Source organism: Galeopterus variegatus, unplaced genomic scaffold (assembly GCF_000696425.1).
Source record: "Galeopterus variegatus unplaced genomic scaffold, G_variegatus-3.0.2 Scaffold4164, whole genome shotgun sequence".
Lineage (NCBI taxonomy): Eukaryota > Metazoa > Chordata > Mammalia > Dermoptera > Cynocephalidae > Galeopterus > Galeopterus variegatus.
Window position 1 is genome coordinate 117,854 of NW_007730275.1, and position 18,727 is coordinate 136,580.

General features: G+C 42.2%; 1 protein-coding gene across 1 annotated transcript in view; it reads left to right on the plus strand.

Moving 5' to 3' along the window:
- Positions 1 to 8,057: 8,057 nt before the first annotated feature.
- Positions 8,058 to 18,727, plus strand: part of LOC103602474 — a 59,449-nt gene continuing 48,779 nt past the window's right edge. Inside the window, exons 1-3 of the mRNA XM_008586877.1 lie at positions 8,058 to 8,352; positions 8,681 to 8,752; positions 9,237 to 9,329. Of these exons, the coding sequence (XP_008585099.1) occupies positions 8,351 to 8,352; positions 8,681 to 8,752; positions 9,237 to 9,329 (167 nt within the window). The 5' untranslated portion in view covers positions 8,058 to 8,350. The remainder of the gene's footprint in view (positions 8,353 to 8,680; positions 8,753 to 9,236; positions 9,330 to 18,727) is intronic.

Below are 18,727 nucleotides of genomic sequence, written 5' to 3' on the forward strand. Positions count from 1 at the left end.
AAATCATGAGATTATATCATGAAACAAGGATTTTACTTGGGTCAATTATTTTACCTCTCTGTTTAAGGAGTCCATAGGAAGATTTATAGTCAATTTTCCCCCCTCTTTTTTGGTAGCAGATATGTTATTGTTGACTTTAATTTTGAAAATGAGTAACTGACTAAGTTAATAAACAAGGGAAAATTCATATCTAAAGAAAATTAAAATTACCAAGAGTATTTCAAAGATAAAATTTTAGGAAATAAAAATTATGATCAACCCTATTCTGCTTCTGTGAAATCCATTTAAACGAAAAGATTTAATCTCTTCTCTGTGTATAATGAAGTCAGAGGCTGATGTTAAAATATTCATTGGTTTTGTTATTGTATTTTGATGGGTTCATGGAGTTGATTACCATTATTATTATTACTTAGCAAATCAGTCTATTAAAAAGTAAATTAGAAAGGGCAAATCATGGACCAATGATTGAAATGTACTTTGAAACATGGATTATGATTGTAATACTTCTGCACCACTGACATCCATGAAATGAACGTTAATCTTTTTGATGTTTGTTTTAGTAGCATATAATATATGGTACCACTCTGCATGTACTAGTGAAATATTTTGTACATTTTTGCATGCTACTTACATAAGTTATTTTTTCCTTATCTCAGACACGAATTCTAGTGAACTGATTTATTTAGAGTTGGTGATAGGAGGCCACTACACCCCATATTTTTAATCTTCTGTCAGTTGGTATCCGAGAGGGGGCTAAAATAAACTGATATGAAGGTATTAATTTGAGCTCAACATGTACTGACCCTAATCCTTGTTAGACCCTGTGTTGGGTGTGGCATTCAGATGTGGATTTGATCTACTTCCAGTCATCAAGTAGCTCTGTGGGATTAGATGAAAACCTCCTTATAGAGGTAACAATTCAGCATAATAGGGGCAAGTAGGTGTGCTTTCCAGAAGCACAGAAGACATTCCCTCAGCTTCATCTTAAGTTTCAATGGTTTACGGAAATGCTGACTCCCGAGCCAATGACAAACTCACCAGGCTGTGAACTCCGTGATGTTGGGATCATGCTCCTCTCATTCACTGCTCTGCCACTTGTCCCTAGCACACAGAGTACATGTAACCAACATTTGTTGAATAACTAGGTGAATAAATAATGAATAAGAGAATGAATGAGTCAAGTAGTGAGTTAGTGAATGAACGAGTCCTTGAGTAAACAAAGGAATGAATGAGTGAAGGAATGAAGTGTGAAGGAGTACACAAGGAAGTGAATGGATTCACAGTGAACTAATGAGTAAATCAACAAATGAATAAATGCATGGTGTGTTAATGAGTGGATAAGTCTTTGTGCAAGTAAGAAAGTCAAAAAGTGAATGAGCAAGTGGTAAAATACTACATGAGTGAATGAATAAAAGACTAGCAGACCAATGAGTCAGTAAATGAAAAATGAGTGCGTAAACGAATGAGCGTGTTTCTGAGAGAATTTATGAATTAATGGATAAATGAAAGTTAATTAGTAAGGAGGTAATAAGTGAATTAGTGAGTCAGTGTATGAATCAATGACTGGATGAGTCAATGAGCAACCAAATAATGAATTAATTAATAAGCCAAGGAATGAGCGAGGCAATAAATGAATAAATTAATGAAAGAGGAAAAGGTTGAGTCAATTAACTGAGTAAATAAAGTCAGTGAATAAAACAAATCATGAGTGAATAAAAAGGCAAGTGGATGGATAAATATATTACAGTTAATGAACAAAAGAATGAATTATTGAGTGAATGAGTCTGTAATCAAGGAACAAATTAACTGCCCTGGAGAGGAATGAGTGAATGAGTGACTCAGCAAGTCAGTAAATGAGTCAGCTCTCAATGCGTGTGGCAGTGAGTGAATGAACCCACACTGGGACTCTTTCCCTGACTGTTCCAAGAGAGTAGCCACACCCCAGCTTCATACCACAGCATAAATACCTCACCCACAGCACCCATTCTACTCTGTCACGGGCATTTGTTTACATGTCATCACTAAACTGATGTGCCTTGGGGGCCAGGAAGTGGGTCACATTCTTCTATATCTCCCTAGCGCCTGCCCAGCCCTGAGCCTTGTAGGCGCCTCGTAAATTATTGCTGAATGGATGAACGAATAACTAAAAATACATGTGCTTTTGTGGAACCCGGATGGCCTGCCTCAGAACACCCTGGGAGCTTTGGAGAAGCGTGTTGTGTGTCAGACGGTCTGTGGCGTCCTCCTACATAGTCCAGATTCTCCCTGGAGTCCAGCTCCCTGTGCCAGACAGGGAGACAGGATACTGGCAGTTCTGACTGCCCTGGACATTGGCCCATCCTTGGGCAACGCTGGCTTGGCGTGGTGGAATGGAAGCCTTCGGTCTTCCCGAAAGCTACCTTTGTCTCTGCCAAGACAGGAGATCGAAAATAACCCGGTCTTGTTTTTATGCCTCCAGGGAATGGGCCTGCTCCTTCGTTTTCCAAGCAAACTGACTTCTTCCTCATTCTTGTGGTGAGACTTTGGATTTGATGAGAGGCTTCTCGACCTTCAGCCTTAGCTTCGTCTGTTAGATGAGGATAGTGATACCTACCTGGCTGGGTTGTTGTGTGGTTTAACAAGAACTTATTAGAATGCCCTTAAATGACATAATACATGTCACGCACATAGTGTACCTGGGAGGAAATAGATACCTCAAAAATGCTGTATGCCAATATTCTCCATCCCCACCCAAAGGAGCTACAGTTGGTGATTTCAACTGCGTACATTTAGAAGCTCCCAAATGGATGTGATACTCAAATTCTCCTGTTCCAGAAGACAGGAGAGTTCAGCTAAGTTCTGGGAAGACTGCCACTTTGCATGGGATAGGCCAGTCCAGACTACACACCTTTAAGGCAGCAGGACATGCCCTCCTACCAAGGGACAGACAACAGGAAAGGTGAGTTGGCAGCACCTTTGCTGTATGCGGGTTGCTTGCCTGAGACCCAGTGCTCATCCCTCTCTCAATCTTCCCTCCCTTCCCCCTTCCTTCAACACATATGTGTTAAGCGCCCACTGTATGCCGAGCACTGACCACTCCTCTTCCTCTCTTGGCTGGTTCCTGACCCGGGATTTCAACTCTCACTTCTCACCTCGCACTTTCCTTCAGGTCTGCGGATTGGTGTTCAGTCATCGGGCCTGGAATACAGCCCTCTGCTCCATGAGGATTTGATCTGGACTGACGCCGTCGGCCTTCCAACTACAGACCAAATCAGGTCAACTCTCCCTTCTTGATTTTGGACATCTGGGGCTCTAATTTTGACTCTTGGAGGTTGGCTATCTCCCATCAGGGCAAGCTCTAGCCCCTCATGAGAGGACTTCACACCATGTTGGTGGCACATGGGGCCTCTGAATCTGAGGTTGGGCATCAAGATCAGCACCCAGGGCTTTTGGCTGGAATGTAAGATTTGCTTGGTAAATGTGTGCAGATACAGGAGCCAGGAGTTAGCTTCTCACTCAATCAGAATGCCTTGGTAAATAAGGCATCCCAGCCTCACGGCTTTCAGCAGCTTTGAATTAACTTTACTTTTCCGGTACTTCCCACTCGTTACTCAGGCTTGAGCTAGGCCAAACACGAATGTCACCACTTCTCATATGTTCACGGTGCCTCGTCTCTCCCTGAGCTTCCCACGTCCCTTTGTTCAAATCTGTCCTTTCTTATTCATCCATCCCTCCTCCATACTCCCAACAGAGCCCATATGTAATATTACATTGTTAATTAAGAGCTGCCAATTTCTCTCAAAGGGTTATGAACTTCTTGAAGACAGAGTCTTCCTTTTGTGTCCTTACAGCCCACCGGAAGGTCTAGGCATCAAGACATGTTATTTGAATTAGCCATTTGTTCATTCTTTCATTTACTCAAAAAAATATTGGGTCCTTTCTACAGAGCAGAGGCTGGGTAAATAACAAGAATTAAGACAGATACCACCTCTGCCCTTGTAGAGCTCCAAGTCTTGGGTGGGAATTACACTCAAAAAAATATTGGGTCCTTTCTACAGAGCAGAGGCTGGGTAAATAGCAAGAATTAAGACAGATACCACCTCTGCCCTTGTAGAGCTCCAAGTCTTGGGTGGGAATTACATTTTAAACAAATATTCATGGCAAAATTATTTAATCACAACAGTGATAAGTACTGTGAGGCCAAGGTGCCGGGGGCTTGATGGCTTGGCTTCCGGCCACACCTCCCACCACACACTCCTGTGCAGCTGTGCACCATCCAGCAGATCCTCCCGAGTCCACATGCACGTGCATCTCTGTGACGCATGCGTGTTCTTCTTCTGACCCTCCTCTCTGAGGACCCCCTCACACTGCTCAATAGCTGCAGGACTTTTCCTGCCTCCCTCCCAGAGGTGGGACCAATCACCCCACACTCTGAATGACCATGGACTTGACTTCTGATGAGAAACATCTCCTGTTGCTTGGCCATCATCTGTTTAGGTGTCTGCCCCCTGTGCCAGACCTGGAGCTTCCTGGCTGTGAGTGCTCGGTCCTGGGTGCCTCAGACACCCCACTGTCCAGTGCAGAAAATGTCCATCAGTGAGAATGCTGGTTGAGTGATGGGGTGGGTGAATGCACAAAAGGATGATTGTGAGGCCATACTGGGAGACACATTACATCCCTGGCAGAGGACTGGGGTCCGTGGCATGGAGGAAGAACAGTTTGTTATTGCTGAGGCCTGGCCCCTCCTCCAGCCAGGTCCTCTTTGCCTTCCGCCTGCCACTTCTTAATAGACATGTAACCTTAATCCTTGAGATTGCCTGGGATGGAGATTGTTTTCACTCAATGGCATGAACATAGAGATTTTATTCCTTTCTTAAATAAATCTCACTCCCCCAGGAAGTTTGAACAGGATATGGGCAATCGGATGAGAGCTTGAAACTGAGCATTTTCCAAAAGGCCCTTTTCAAAATTTGAAACCCCGTGGCCACTGGCCAGAGCCGAGTCTGGCTTGTGGGGGTCACTGGGGCCTCCACTCAAAGAAGGAAAGAGAAGATTGAAAACAAACCTTTGGCTGTCACAGAATAGGCTGATGGTTTGCAAGACAGAATTCCGCGGTTCGGTTTTGCTTCTCAGATGAAACTGGAGCGAGCCCGGTCACCCTTGTTAGCTCTTCCTTCAAGCTTTTGGCTGAAGTCTCGAATCCTCCTGAAGCCAGAAAGGAACTTGATTTGGTCCTGACATCAGTGGGACAAGTGTATGCATACAAGCACTGCATGGGACCTGAGCTATGACCCTGGCTAGGAGGACAGGGTGTCCAGTGGCCACCAGCCCAGCTCAGGGACTGGGTGGCTGGAGCTCACATCCTCTTGGGCAGCAGCATTGAGAACTAAGCCTGTGGGCCTGATGTCGAGGAGAGTAAGAAATGAGATGAGATCATAGAGTTCCCCCTCTCATCCGGGCAGTGTCCCTAGGCAGGTGACATCAGTTCCACATTGTGCAGACCAGGACACTGAAGCATCAGCAGGGCAATGCTATGCCCCAGGTCCCATCAGGGCCATGGTCCATCCCAGGCAGCTCTGACTCAATGTCCACTGCTATTTGTGGGCATCTCGTCTTCTCCTCATTGGGCACTTGCCACGCAGAGCAAGGACTGAGGGTCATAGACGTGGAGGGCAGGAGGGGTAGAAACATAGGGTTCACCCTTATGACTGGCTGTCCCACTGTCCTGCTGTCCTTAGGGAGTGGACACAGGCCCTGGACTGCCCCTTGGACAGGGGATTTGTGGTCTCTTGTTCTCCTTGACTTCTTTCTTCTTATCTCTGCCAGGAAAGATACCAGTGTATGTCCTTGGAGTACCCACCAGAACCCTCATCTGCAAAAGGGAAGTAAGTTTCTTTTTTTTTTTTCCTTTTTGTCTTTTTATACTGACTGGTAACGGGATCACAACCCTCGGTGTCACGCCTGCACCGGGGACCGGCAACGGGATCGCAACCCTCAGTGTTGCGCCCGTGCCACGCTCAGCCAGTGAGCGGGAACCGGTCACCACATGGGATCCGAACCCTCGGCGGGAGCACCGCCGCACTCCCAAGCGGTGCACTCTCCAGTGCGCCACCGGGCCGGCCCAAAGGGAAGTAAGTTTCATTCGTTGATTCTGTACTAATAGTGAGCACATGGCCTCTGCCCGCCATGGAGAGTGCACATGGTCCTGCGTGTGAGGAATCCCGGCCACGCTTGCCTGCTTATTCCCTCCTCTGCTGCCCAGGCTCAAACGGGACCTCAGTGTCCCCCCGTGACCTTCTCCTCCTTCCCTTCATCTGAGCCTTAGGCTGGAGCCAGTGATGGCCGAGGTCAGCCTCAGTTTCCCCATCTCTCAAATGGGAAAAGGGACGATGACACAAATCCCTGCCATCACCATGTTGGCCACTGGAGAGAGAAAAGATTTCTCTCCATTGGACTCTGATCCCAACTCTCCTTCACCCCATCCTTCCAGGCCCTTGGTCCTCACTCCTAATTTTGGGGCCAGCTGGTGATATATTATTTTCCCCCAGATCTGAGGCTTCTCCTACCAGTGCATGTTTTTTGAACATGATAAAATAAAAGACGGCCCTGCTCTTTTGGTGGAGTCAGACCCCATCCCTGACAGATGTTTCTGGTAGCAGCAGCTGGTGACCCCTGCCAGCACCCTACGCCCTGGGGCTGCTGGTGGCTGCCCAGAGGGGACAAAGTCAGGCCTAAACACATGTGTCCCTGCTGTAGCCTTCCTTTCCTCAGCTGCCCCCTCACCTCTGCTGCCCCCCAGGTGCCACTGGGCTCCTGGCCCTCCTGTGGGGTTTTCTGGGGAAACCCTGGCCAGAGCTCAGACTTCATGACGGGCTGCTGGCCCAACTCCCTCTGATCCCAGGGTCCCCTTGCTGCTTCCCTTCAACTCTAGGCCCCTACCCTCACCTATTCATGACCAGCCTTGCTATACATACCCTTTGCACTGTCCCCTCATCCCTCCCCCCCAAATCCCACTGCTTTGCAGGCCACATACCCAAATATTTACCACCCTGGAGAACTGTGGCCTCATATTCTTTGGCTCAGCTCTTTACTCAGCTGGTGGGTGCTCATCAGACTTGGAGAAGCCATATTTGAAGTGTGGGGGAGGTTCTGAAAGGCCAACAGCATTTGCTCTGAGGTCATAGAAGACGGGCGGGACCCTCCTTAAAGTGGATGCGGTCACTTTATGGGCCTCCCGGCTTCTCCTCCTGTAGCTCTTTCTCTCCCCTATTCTTTCTCAGGGACTATAGTTATGTGGCCTGCGTTTGGATTTGTATTCTGAGGAAGATTACGTGGGGTGGGGGATGTAACAAGGGCTGGGGACTGGGGGAAAACAAGGCCTCGCTAGATGGTAGCAACTCTCTGGGGTGCAACTGGGGCCGAAGGAACGGGCTGTTGTAAGCCAGAAATGAAGGCAGGAGATGCCCTTGCCCACCCTGCACAGCCCACCTGCTTCCTCACCACTGGCTGAGTCAGCACATGTGGCTACACTTGCCACTTCACTGAAGCCCTTGGTGTTGCGGGGCATGTCATCAGCCCCCCTTACAGAGAAGGAAACCAAAGCCCAGATGAGCATAGAAAGCCCGCTCGTGCTGGTTGCCTTGCCTGGGGCGCCCGGGGGCTCGAGAGTTTGCAGCAGTGGGGCATGCTGTATGCAGGGCCCGGGTGTCTCTTGTCCCCCACCTATGAGATTGGAGGCCAGGGCCTATTTCTTGTGAGAGGTTTCAGAACTGAGAGCACCGCGGCACACGTTTACAGTTTGCTCATCAGTACGAAAGAGCCTAACAAACTTTCCTGGCCAAGTTTACCAATTTGGTGACCTTTCATAAAGCCCTAAAGCGAAGCATCTGGAAAACTCCCTTCCTGCTCCTGACAGTTGTCCCAAATAGCATGTTTCAAAATCCCCAGAACATAAGGGCTGCAGAGCCTGGAGCTCCCTCCTGGTGTGGCCTGGTGCAATTCTCTCTCCTTCCTTGGGGGTGGCTGCAGGTGTCTCCCTCTGGCCACCCCAGAGCCTTGCCTTTGGCGTTCACCTGCTCCCAATTCCTGCTCCCTTGACCTCAGCAAGAGCCTCAGTTGGTGCCCATCTGTTGATACCAGCCCATTTCTTTTACAGCAGGGATGGCCTGGCTGAGGTCAACTGTCAGACCATGAATGGCGTAGCCTTAACGACACTGATCTGAGCAAGGCAGTGAGTACGCCTGAGCACAGCTCCTGGATCCGGGACTGGGGCAGATTCATTGGGCCTCCAGTGGAGGAGCCTGCAGGCAGCACCCTTTGCCCACCAGACTGCACAGAGCATTGATCCAGCCCAGGGAGCAGGCCCAGGTGGATGTAAGTTATGTTAGTGCTCTAGCTCAGGTTGGAGGGTGGGCTTGTGGATGGGCACTAAATCCTTAAAATGTTAAGTGAGAATAATAAAATGAAATACCCATTCATGCGGCAGGGTTGGCTGGCATTATAGACTGTAATCTGTCCAATTCTATGTTTATCTGAGCTTGAAGACAATAATAGTAATAATAGCAGTTAGTCGACTAGTGTAAACCTGAGTGCGTTGATCTACTTGACCAGACCTGTACACCCCGCTGTGTTCCTTTATCTCAAGAACGGCTCTGCTAGTCCTGAAGCCGAGGCCATCTACCTCCCTTCTCTCCTCCACCAGGTGCTGTTGCTGCTACATCAGGAACATCCTCCATCCCTCCTCCTCACTTCCTTCCCAGATGGACCTGCTGAGGTCAGGCTCATCTTCTCTCTCCAGCCTAATTGCATAGCCCTCTGCTTGCTTTCTCAGTCCCCTGCTTAAAACCTTCTGCAGGCTCCACAGTGTCCCAACTCATGGTGGACCAAGCCACACCCTATCCTACTGTTCCATGTCCTTTCCCCTTCCTCTCTTGCTCCAGTCTTACTGAATTTCTTGTAACTCCCCAATTCACACCTCCTATCACCTCTACCATTCTCTGAAGATCTCCCTGACATCCCAAGCCCCACTTCAGACTTGGTCAAGTACCCCACACATCACTCCCTGTTCCCTAATTCCATAGCCGTCCTTTTCACATTGAATTAGGAGCATCTGTCGATCGGGAGCTGGCTCCGATCCAACTGGCCATTTCCAAAGTACCCTCTTAATGAATGTTAGAAGCTCTCCTGTCCCCGTTGATCAGACAGATGCTTGAACATGTTGGGTTTTGTTTAGTGACTGGCCTCTCTTGTCCTGGAAGGTCCTTCTGCATGGAGCCCGTGGAGGTGTGGCTGCTTGAGTATCAGGCTTCTCAACTGGACAACTGTGATGGGCGCACCGTTCACTTGGCTGGGTGAGCTCTTTGTTTCTGGTTACATCTAAGACACCTGTGTAACTGCGACTAAGGGTCACACTTCATTTAAATGGTAGAAAGGATATAGATGATCAAAGATGAGCTTTTGACAGGGCAGGAGCACATGGGATGGCCTCATAGAGGGGCCAGAATGCATGAACTTCCCACTTGGAACATTAGCAAGCAGAGGCTGGGTCATTCCTGGCAGCTGCTTTTCTGGAGGGCAGGGCCGGCCAGAGAAGTTCCTCATCTCCTGTCCCACCCAAGTGTTGGGGGTCATGTTGACTTTGCAGCTGACCAGACCCCAAAGTCGTTTCTGGCAGCTTGATTTGGGGTTCACAGTTACCTGCCCAAAGTCCCTTTTAAAAATTATGCAGACGATTGCATTCTGTGAACTCACTGCTGCAATGGAGAATGCAATCAGCAGGAGCCATGTGGGTTTTTCCCATAAAAGGCCCTAAGCTAATAACTAAAATTCATCACACGTCTTAATTTTTTAAAAATTTTTTTTCTCTTTGAAAAAGAAATACATGTTTATTGTAAAAGCTTATAAATATTGAAAAGAGGAAATGGGAGAATAAGAATCTCCCCAGCGCTGCCAGTCAAAGATGACCACCGCCAACACTGTGGTGACCAGTCTCTGGTCTTTTGTTTTCCACCATAAACTGTGTGTGTGTCATTGTCATCTATTTTTTTTCACATAACTTTATATCCTGAACATTTTCTAATGCCATTAAGAAATTTTCTAGCTTGTGCTTTTTAATGGCAACATGGTATTCTAGCAAATGACTATATCGTGCTTTGTTTAATTGGTTTGCTTTTATTGGGTATTCAGATGCATTTAAACGCTGGACTGTGTAAGTAGGGTTGAGCATCTCTGTGCTTCTTCAGCTGTGTCTCTCATTTGTTTGCTGCTGTCCGTTCTAAAAGTGGTCGTGTCAAGGTGTGAGCATTTCATGGCTGTAAACTTTGTACCAACTTAACATTCTCAGAAATAGTTTGAAAAATGTCTGTTTCTCTGGGAATTATCAAGGTTTTTAACCTTTGGCAATTTGTCAAACACCCCATTTTATTCTTTTATTACCTGTGATAAAGAACATTTTCCCCTTATCTTTTTTGGTTATTTGTATCTGAATTGCCAGTTCTGGTTGTTTGCATTTTTCATTTTTCATTTAGTTTTTATTTTTGTCAAAGTCATGCATTTGCATCCTTTTAAGAGTCAAATAGTTCTTTAAGATTGTTGCAGAAACATTAGCCCTCCAGCCCTCCCAACTACGCTGATTTTCTGCTCAGCGGAAGCAACAGCTCTTAACTCCTGTAACTGATTCTCTTGACATTTACATCCGTATTTCTAAGCAACATTCTTATTTTTCTACTTTTTGATATTCTTTTTCTTTTTTTTTTTCAGCTTGGGCACTATCTTGACTTTTCAACTGTAGAAATGTAATTCTCTTTTCGTGGAAGCAACAGCTCTTAACTCCTTTAACTGATTCTCTTGACATTTACATCCGTATTTCTAAGCAACATCCTTATTTTTCTACTTTTTGATATTCTTTTTCTTTTTTTTTTTTTTCAGCTTGGGCACTATCTTGACTTTTCAACTGTAGAAATGTAATTCTCTTTTACATATACCCTTGGCTTTTGTGAGCCATCCTCTCAATATATTTATAGTTCTGGTTTAATCAATATTCAGAGTTTATTGTAAGAGTGTAAACTCTTTTGAAAGCTGAACAGTGTGGTCCTATGGTTATTTACCTCTCCTTCACAACTTTATTTTCCTCTGTAGGTTATCTTGTGTTTTCTTTATTTGTTTATTTTTTTTCTCTTTGGTTGGTTATTTTTTTTATGACCTTAGCTCACAATTATCCCAAGCTTCTCAATATATTCAAACACATTAGTTGTTTTTTTCTTTTTAAGTGTGTTCTGTCTTTTTGAGGAAACCTCTTCCTGAAGTCTTTGTGCCTGTTTCCTTATGGGTGGGTTGATCTTTAGGCTTCCTGCCACCATCCCTGCCTCATTTTCCTTCTGGGGATTCTCTCGATCCTCACTCTTTGGGTGGATTCCTTAATTTATAGATCACATATTATCCTGCTTTTGGGTTTACTCCTCTGTTTTGCTGGAGCATATCCTCTAGTAGTTTTAGGAGACAGGATTTACTGGAGGCATATTTTTGGAGACCTTTCACATGTGAACAGGAAAATGTCTAGTCCAAGCTGACATTGATAGTTTGGCTGGGTATAGAATTAATCATTTGAAAGCCTTTTTTTTTGGAGGGGGGCAGGGCTCAGATTTTGAAAGCATAAATTATTGTCTTCTAGCTTCTAGTAAGGAAAATGTCTAGTCCAAGCTGACATTGATAGTTTGGCTGGGTATAGAATTAATAATTTGAAAGCCTTCTTTTTGGAGGGGGGCAGGGCTCAGATTTTGAAAGCATAAATTATTGTCTTCTAGCTTCTAGTGCCACTGGTAAGAAGTCTTAAGCCTTTCTGATGAGAACATCCCTTGTAAATGATCTTTTTTTCTTCTTTTCTGGAACTTACACGATTTTTTCATTGTCCTGGTCCAGTGTTTTCAAATTGCATGGTTTTGTGTGTTGATTTAGATCTGTGTTCATCCATTTAATTAGAGCCTTTTGATCTGAAAACTGGTGCCCTTCAGTTCTAGAAATGTTTTTTGGACAAATCTGTTTTCTCTTTCTGGCACTTATATTGCTTGTATTTTGGACCTCTTTGACTGATTCTCTAATATTTTTAATATTTAATTTTAGACTTTTAATTTTTGACTCTTAATTTCTTTGTTCTCTTTCTAAGAGATTTCCTGATCTTTATCTTTTAACTTATCTTCAGTTCTACTTTCATATCTCTAATATTTAATTTTTAATTGTACTTTACATATTATTCAATAATATTTGTTTCATAAGTGAAATTGCTTCTTTTATATCACTGATAATATTAATGATAGGTTTTCTGAAATTTTCTTCTCCCTAGAGTCTCCAAGCTTTTCTTTTCTTTTTTCTTTCTTTCAGATGTGTACGTCTCTAACTTGCTCAACTCTCTGATGATGAGTGGAGATAGATATATAGATAACACACACACACATTAAGGAACTGTTTGGAAGCTCTCAACATGTGGTTAGGCCTTGTGAATGATGGGCTTTGTCGTAGAGTGAACTATCTGGTCTTTCCATTAGGGAATGTCTTTTCTTTCAGACTGTCCCCCCCCAAATTTTTTAGTTTCTGGCCTAGAGAGTATATGTCTGGCTGCTGGTGCTCAGGAAGGTTTGTGAAGGGACATTGGGGTCTCAACATCCACCTTGTGAGATTTTGCCTTCTTCTTCCTTTTGGTTTAGAATCCTTGCTCTCCAGTGCACCTGCTGCCTCTGCTCCAGAAACCTCTGCTTTGCCTTCTTCAAGTAATCTCTTTTCAGTTTTTTCTCAGGATTGGGGAGGGCTCTGCATAGTAGGTGAAGAATTTAGGACATACCTTCATGGACAGACTTTGAGTGAATTCATGTTGCTTAGGCCTCACTTTGCCTGCCACGTCCAGAGGTACCCAGTGCTGCAAATTTTTGACGTTTCTGTAGTCTCCATTGAATACACTGGGCTTTCTTTCACCTTTCCTCACTCCCAGTTCAGGATCCAGTTTTCCTGGGTCTGTATCAGCTACCACTCGTGTCTTGTCTTTGTCCCTTGTGTGCTTCTGCTTGAAATGAAACTTTCTTTGCTCTCACGTACCACAGTTTCAAGAGGGAGGGCAGGCAAACATCCACGTTCAGTTCAGCACATTGACCTGAAAAGTCCTTTATCCACTTCTCTATATTGGTGTGTTCATCTTCTGTTTTGTCTCGTGAGACTGTTTTAACAAAGACTGTAGCTCTTTTTCTATCATATGTTACCAATGGTTTTTCTCCCTGTTTTTCATTTGTCACTCCATTTCGTTCATGGAGCTTTGTATTTTTCATTTTAAAAATTATGTTCTAAACATCTATCACAAAGTTTTTCTTGTAGTTTCCTCATTTGCATTTTCCTTTTTGTTTCTGAAGGACTTTCCCAAACTGAACTCATATAGTCACTTTCATTTTTTTATAGTTCTTTCATGATTTCATCTTTTATATTTGAATCTTTAATCTATCAATTTAATTATTGTGAGAAATAAGTACTTGTCCCATTTTCACATTTATCACATGCTATATACTTTTATAGTTTTGGCTGTTATTCTGGCTTTCTATTATTCTCTTGGTTTGTCTATTTTTACACCAGTATTGCTTTGTTTAAATATATTGTATTGTTATAATGTGTTATTATTCAATAGCAATAGTCTTCCTTCATTCTTATTTTTTAGATTCTTATTTTTTAGCATTTTCTTGGTTAGTCTCATTTGTTTATTCTTTCAGATGCACTTCAGTGGTACTGTAAAGTTAAAAACACTCCTTGTGGATTTTCTGTGAAATTTTGTCAAATTGTAAATTAATTTGAAGATAATTGAAATTTTCCAATACTTAGGTTTTGCATGATATTTTGTATTAAGTTTATTTCAAGGAATTAAGTATTAGTTTCATTGTGAATTTGACCCATTTTCCTTATATTTTCTAACTGGTTATTACTGGTATATAGGGAAGTGTTTGTATATTCATTGTTATTGTTTGTCTCACTGAGGACTTATTTGTTCTGCAATGTTTTAGTTGAGTGCTTTGGAATTTTTAGGTAAAGTCATTTGTATCTATAAAATGCAAATTTTATCTCTTTTTCATATTTGTCTTGTCTATTTCTCTTTCTTGTCTTAAAGCATTGGCTAGATCTTCTAAGACATTAAAATTGTTGGTAATGAAAATCTTGTCTTGTTTCTAGTTCACTGTTAACTATGATTACAAATTAAGTTTTTAGTCTAGATGTTTTTTATAATGCTAATAAAGTATTTATTCCTAGTTCATATATGATTTTAAAATCAGGAATGGATTTAGAATTTTATGAGATGCTTTTTTGATATCTGTAGCGATGTTTGTGTTGTTTTTCTTCATTGACCTGTTGGTACAGTGAATTATAATAATGTTTCATAACTTTGAGACACTTTTGAATCAAAGTCTCCTTAATTATGGTGTATTATTCTTTTAATATACTGCAAGATTTTCTTCACTTGTATGTCATTTCTGATTTTTCAAACCTATTTGTTGTTGGATTTTGGTGTCAAAGTTATGCTGGCTTTGTAAAATGAATTAGGGAACATTTCATCTTTTTCTATATTCTGTACCATATGTACATCATTTGAATGATCTATTGCATAAAAGCTTGAAAGGACTTATCTATGTGACTTTTCTGAAATAAGTCTTTGACAACATTTTCTATCTCTTCTGTATTTATTGAACTGTTTAGATTGTCTACATCTTTAGAATTTTTGCTTCTATTTTAAATATAGCTCTGTGTTTAAATATGCTGTCAATGGAATCAGACAAATTGGGTTCAAGTTCTTGCTTTGTCATTTCCCATGTGATATTGGGAAAACTGTCTCTTTCCTAATTCTTAGTTTTCCCTTTTGTTAAATGGGTAAAATGAGAGCCTAACAGGACCCTAAGAGGGTCACTGTGAGGATTAAGAGATAAAGTACCTTGCACTGTGTCTGCCATATAGTAAGTGTGCATTATTATTATTATTATTAGCTATTATTAATCCTAGAAAATAATCTATTTTTCCAATATTTAAAAGTTTATTAGCATATTTGTAAATGGTATTCTTTTATAATAGAATTTTCATCTATTTCTATGATTATATCACCTTTGCTATTCTTAATTTTGTGTGTGCATACTTTATCTCTTTTTATTATATTAGCTAGAGGAGTGTCTATTATAGAGGTTTTTCAAAGAATCAGTTCTTGGCATAATCTCTAAATTCAACTGCTTTGTGTGTGTGTGTGTACGTGTGTTCACATTTAATGATATCTGCCTTTATCTTTACTGATTTCTTGCTCCTGCTTTTCTTAATCTTGTTTTATGGATTTGTCCATATATCCCTTATTGTTATTCTTCTTTAATAATGAAAGCATTTCATGGTATGAATTTGCCTCTGGTTGCAATTTTGACTGCACTTCATAAGTTTTAATATGTAGCCTTTTCAATATATTAAAATATTTGTGATTATGCTTTTCATTTCTTCTTGTGCTTAAAAGAAATGATTATCTGAATTAAATGTGCAAAAGTAGAGCTTATTTTTTAAATTGTAATTTTTTGGGGTGTGTGTTGCTTATACATTTTTATCCAATTGCGATTATATTTTATTGTGGCTACAGCAAATGGATATATAAATTCTACTTTGGAGGAATTTATTGATAAATTTTGCGCATAATATTATCAATTTTTTAAATGCTTCATGGACCTTTAACAGTAAGATAATACTATTTATAGGGTATAGATTTCGATGTACAGACATTTGGTTTTATTAGCTTTTCAGTTGATTCTTTGGGGTTTTTTTTTTTTTAGTAACAAATTATTTAATCTATAATAAGCATAGTTTCAATCTCATTCTAATAGCTTATAAAATTTATCTAATTTTTATTTGTTTTATTACATTGGTTAGAGCTTTTTGGACAATATAACCTATTATTGATTAAATGATCATCTTTTCCTGATTTCTCATTTTCTGTTAACTATGATGTTGCTTCTAGATTTATGGTATCTTTATTATTTACTTTTTGCATCTTTGATATCTTTAGGACTGAGAGGTTTCTGGAAACTGAGTTTCTATTTTTTTCTCTGTTTTTGGATGCTTTTTTACTTCTAATGTCAATGTTTATAAATGCTGTATCATTGTTGTGGATTGTACTTTCCTTCTCTGAGAGGTGGTTTTCATCAACAAGTTAAATGATTTGAAATTGCAGAAGCATATCTGTTTTCTTTTCATTTGCGTTCCACTTTAGGTTAGGTAACCTTATGTTCTCATATGATTGTTTCTGGAAGCCTGTAATGAAGGCGAAGTGTTATTTGAAAGTTGAATTGGAAACTTGCATGTTCCAAAGAATTCTGCTCCTTGAGAGATCAATATTCTGTACCTTTTCAGGCAATTTGTAAGATTCCATGGATGTTCTTTAGTTTTATTCTTTTCATACACTCAGTTGACTGCCTTAAATTCAATTATTGAGGCTAAAGATTGGCTGCATTGGGTCTTCCTAATGATTTCCATGTTTGTCTTAATTTCTCAAGAATGTATGAGATCTATGCTCTTACCACAGGTATCAGCAATTTTATTTCTTTTCCATTTTCCACTTATTTATAAAACAATAAGTGCTATATGTAATTAAATATTGTTTTTCAAATGCAGCCAAACCCTTTATTCTGACCAAGTATTACCCAGAGGCCCTATAAGTAAAATAGATCAGAGCTGTTGTGTTGGGAGCTCAGCAGTGACCCCAAGCTGTGGGTGCTGGCACCCTTCTTATAGTGCTACGTGGGACCCCAGATGCCCCTCAGAATACCCTTTGAAATCCTCTGCAATGAAATATTTAAATAATTGCTCTAACAAATTGAACAAATTGCTGTATATGCAAAACCGGGGCATCACTGAGAGGGAGCTGCTTGCTGGCAGTCAGCTGCTGTGTAAATTTTGTGGTTTTGAGATGTCGGTGCATGATCGTGTGGGCTGCCTGAACATCACATGCATGAAAATTGAGGCTTTCCTATTTATCTGTGCCATCCCTTGACTTTGAAATTTTTTGACTTCATTTATTTAAAGTGTGACTCAATAGAGTCTGTAGACAGCATATAGTTTGGATTTGAGGCTTTTGACCCTAATTGAGAATCTTTTTTAAAGGGCATGAAATCCATTTATAGTTTTCCCCCTTGATTGTCATTTTTGGGTTTTAAAAAAATGTACTTAATGCTTTTTTTTTATTCTTTGTTTCCTGCTATATAGAGTACATTTTGTTATAAAGAGTACATTTTTCTTTAATTTTCTCTAGTGATTCAGAAAGTACACACCATCCTCTAAGTTTCTTGGTGCTTACATTTCAGTTTTTTAAAAACCATGCCTTCATCCATATTTCTCTATGGTAAAAAATGAGAGAGTATTCTCTGATTTTTCCTGTGTGAAATAATTAAGTTTAATATTAGTTCACTACTATTTCTCTTGTTTTACACCCTCCCCGACAAGGTATGAGTGGATTTGATCATTGCCTTCTCTGCTGACCTTCCCCCTTTGCTATATGCTTTGGGCGGTGTGAATGTCACCCCTGTACCTTCTGTAGTCTGGCCCAAGCTGTGGTGTGGGACTCTACTGCTTCTGTACTAGAGAGTGTGTAACCTCAAACCTTACTACCTGTGCACTTTCGTGATCACGTTTCGATGTGTAGGTTGAGTATGCGTCTTTCCCTCATCTAGACTGAGCTCCTGGGAGGCAGGATCACTGTCAGCCTTGGTCTCTGCACAGAGCAGACTCTAGGAAGGGTATGCTCAATGGCTGAGTATCTGAGAAGGTGCATGGTGAGTCCATGAGAGGTCAAGCAGCCGAGGAGTCGGTGAATACGTGAAAGAGTGAATTCTGGAGGGAGACGCGTGTGCGGGTGGATGGGTGGATGAATCAATGTGCCTTTGGAAGGATGAATGGACAAGCGAGTGGAGTGATGACTGCAGCCTGGGAAGTGAGAAGGTCCAGCAGCCACCAGCCATTTGTGGTCACAAGGAGCCGTTCAGGCCCAGCTGGGTGTCCATGTAGTGGGAGGCTGGTGGGAAAATGGGCTTGCTTGCCTCTGTAGGCATCCAGGAGGCTAGTGGGGACCCGCATCACTTTTTCCAGGAAAGCAAGGATGCTGTCAGGGCCTATCTGCCATTTGGAGTTGCCTTCATTCCTCACTGCTCTGTGGCCTGTACTCCCTGTGCTGGGCCCTGGGTATACAACACTAAGGCCAGTGTGGCCCCTTCCTGCCCCAAAGGAGTTCCAGTACCATGGGGATACCTGAGTGACTTCCTCTCCCGTGATGGCTGCAGAGAAAATAAAAGCCATCAAAATGAACCTCCCAATTAGTCTTGTCCCCATTGTCTCACTTTCCCTGATTACCAGCAAAGGTAGCTTCCTGCTGGTGGCCTAATGGTATGCCACCCTTCTTAGCCACCCCTGCTGTCCAGAGCCTTCCCATTGGCTCTTACCATGCCATAGTTTCTGTAAGCTTAAAAATCTCAAGAATCCACTCTAGCAACCCTCCCTCCAGCTACCACGCTCTTGGTGGCTTCTCCTTGTCTCACCTTTATTTGGCTTCCAAACCTACCATTCCGCTGAAAGAGCTTTCATCAGTATCACTGGTGACATCCATCCAGTTGCCAACTCAGCATCTCCGTAGGATTTTCCACCAGCATTTCAAACCCAGCACACAAAACTGAACTTCTGCTCCACACCCACCTCCATGAGCACACGTTCCTCA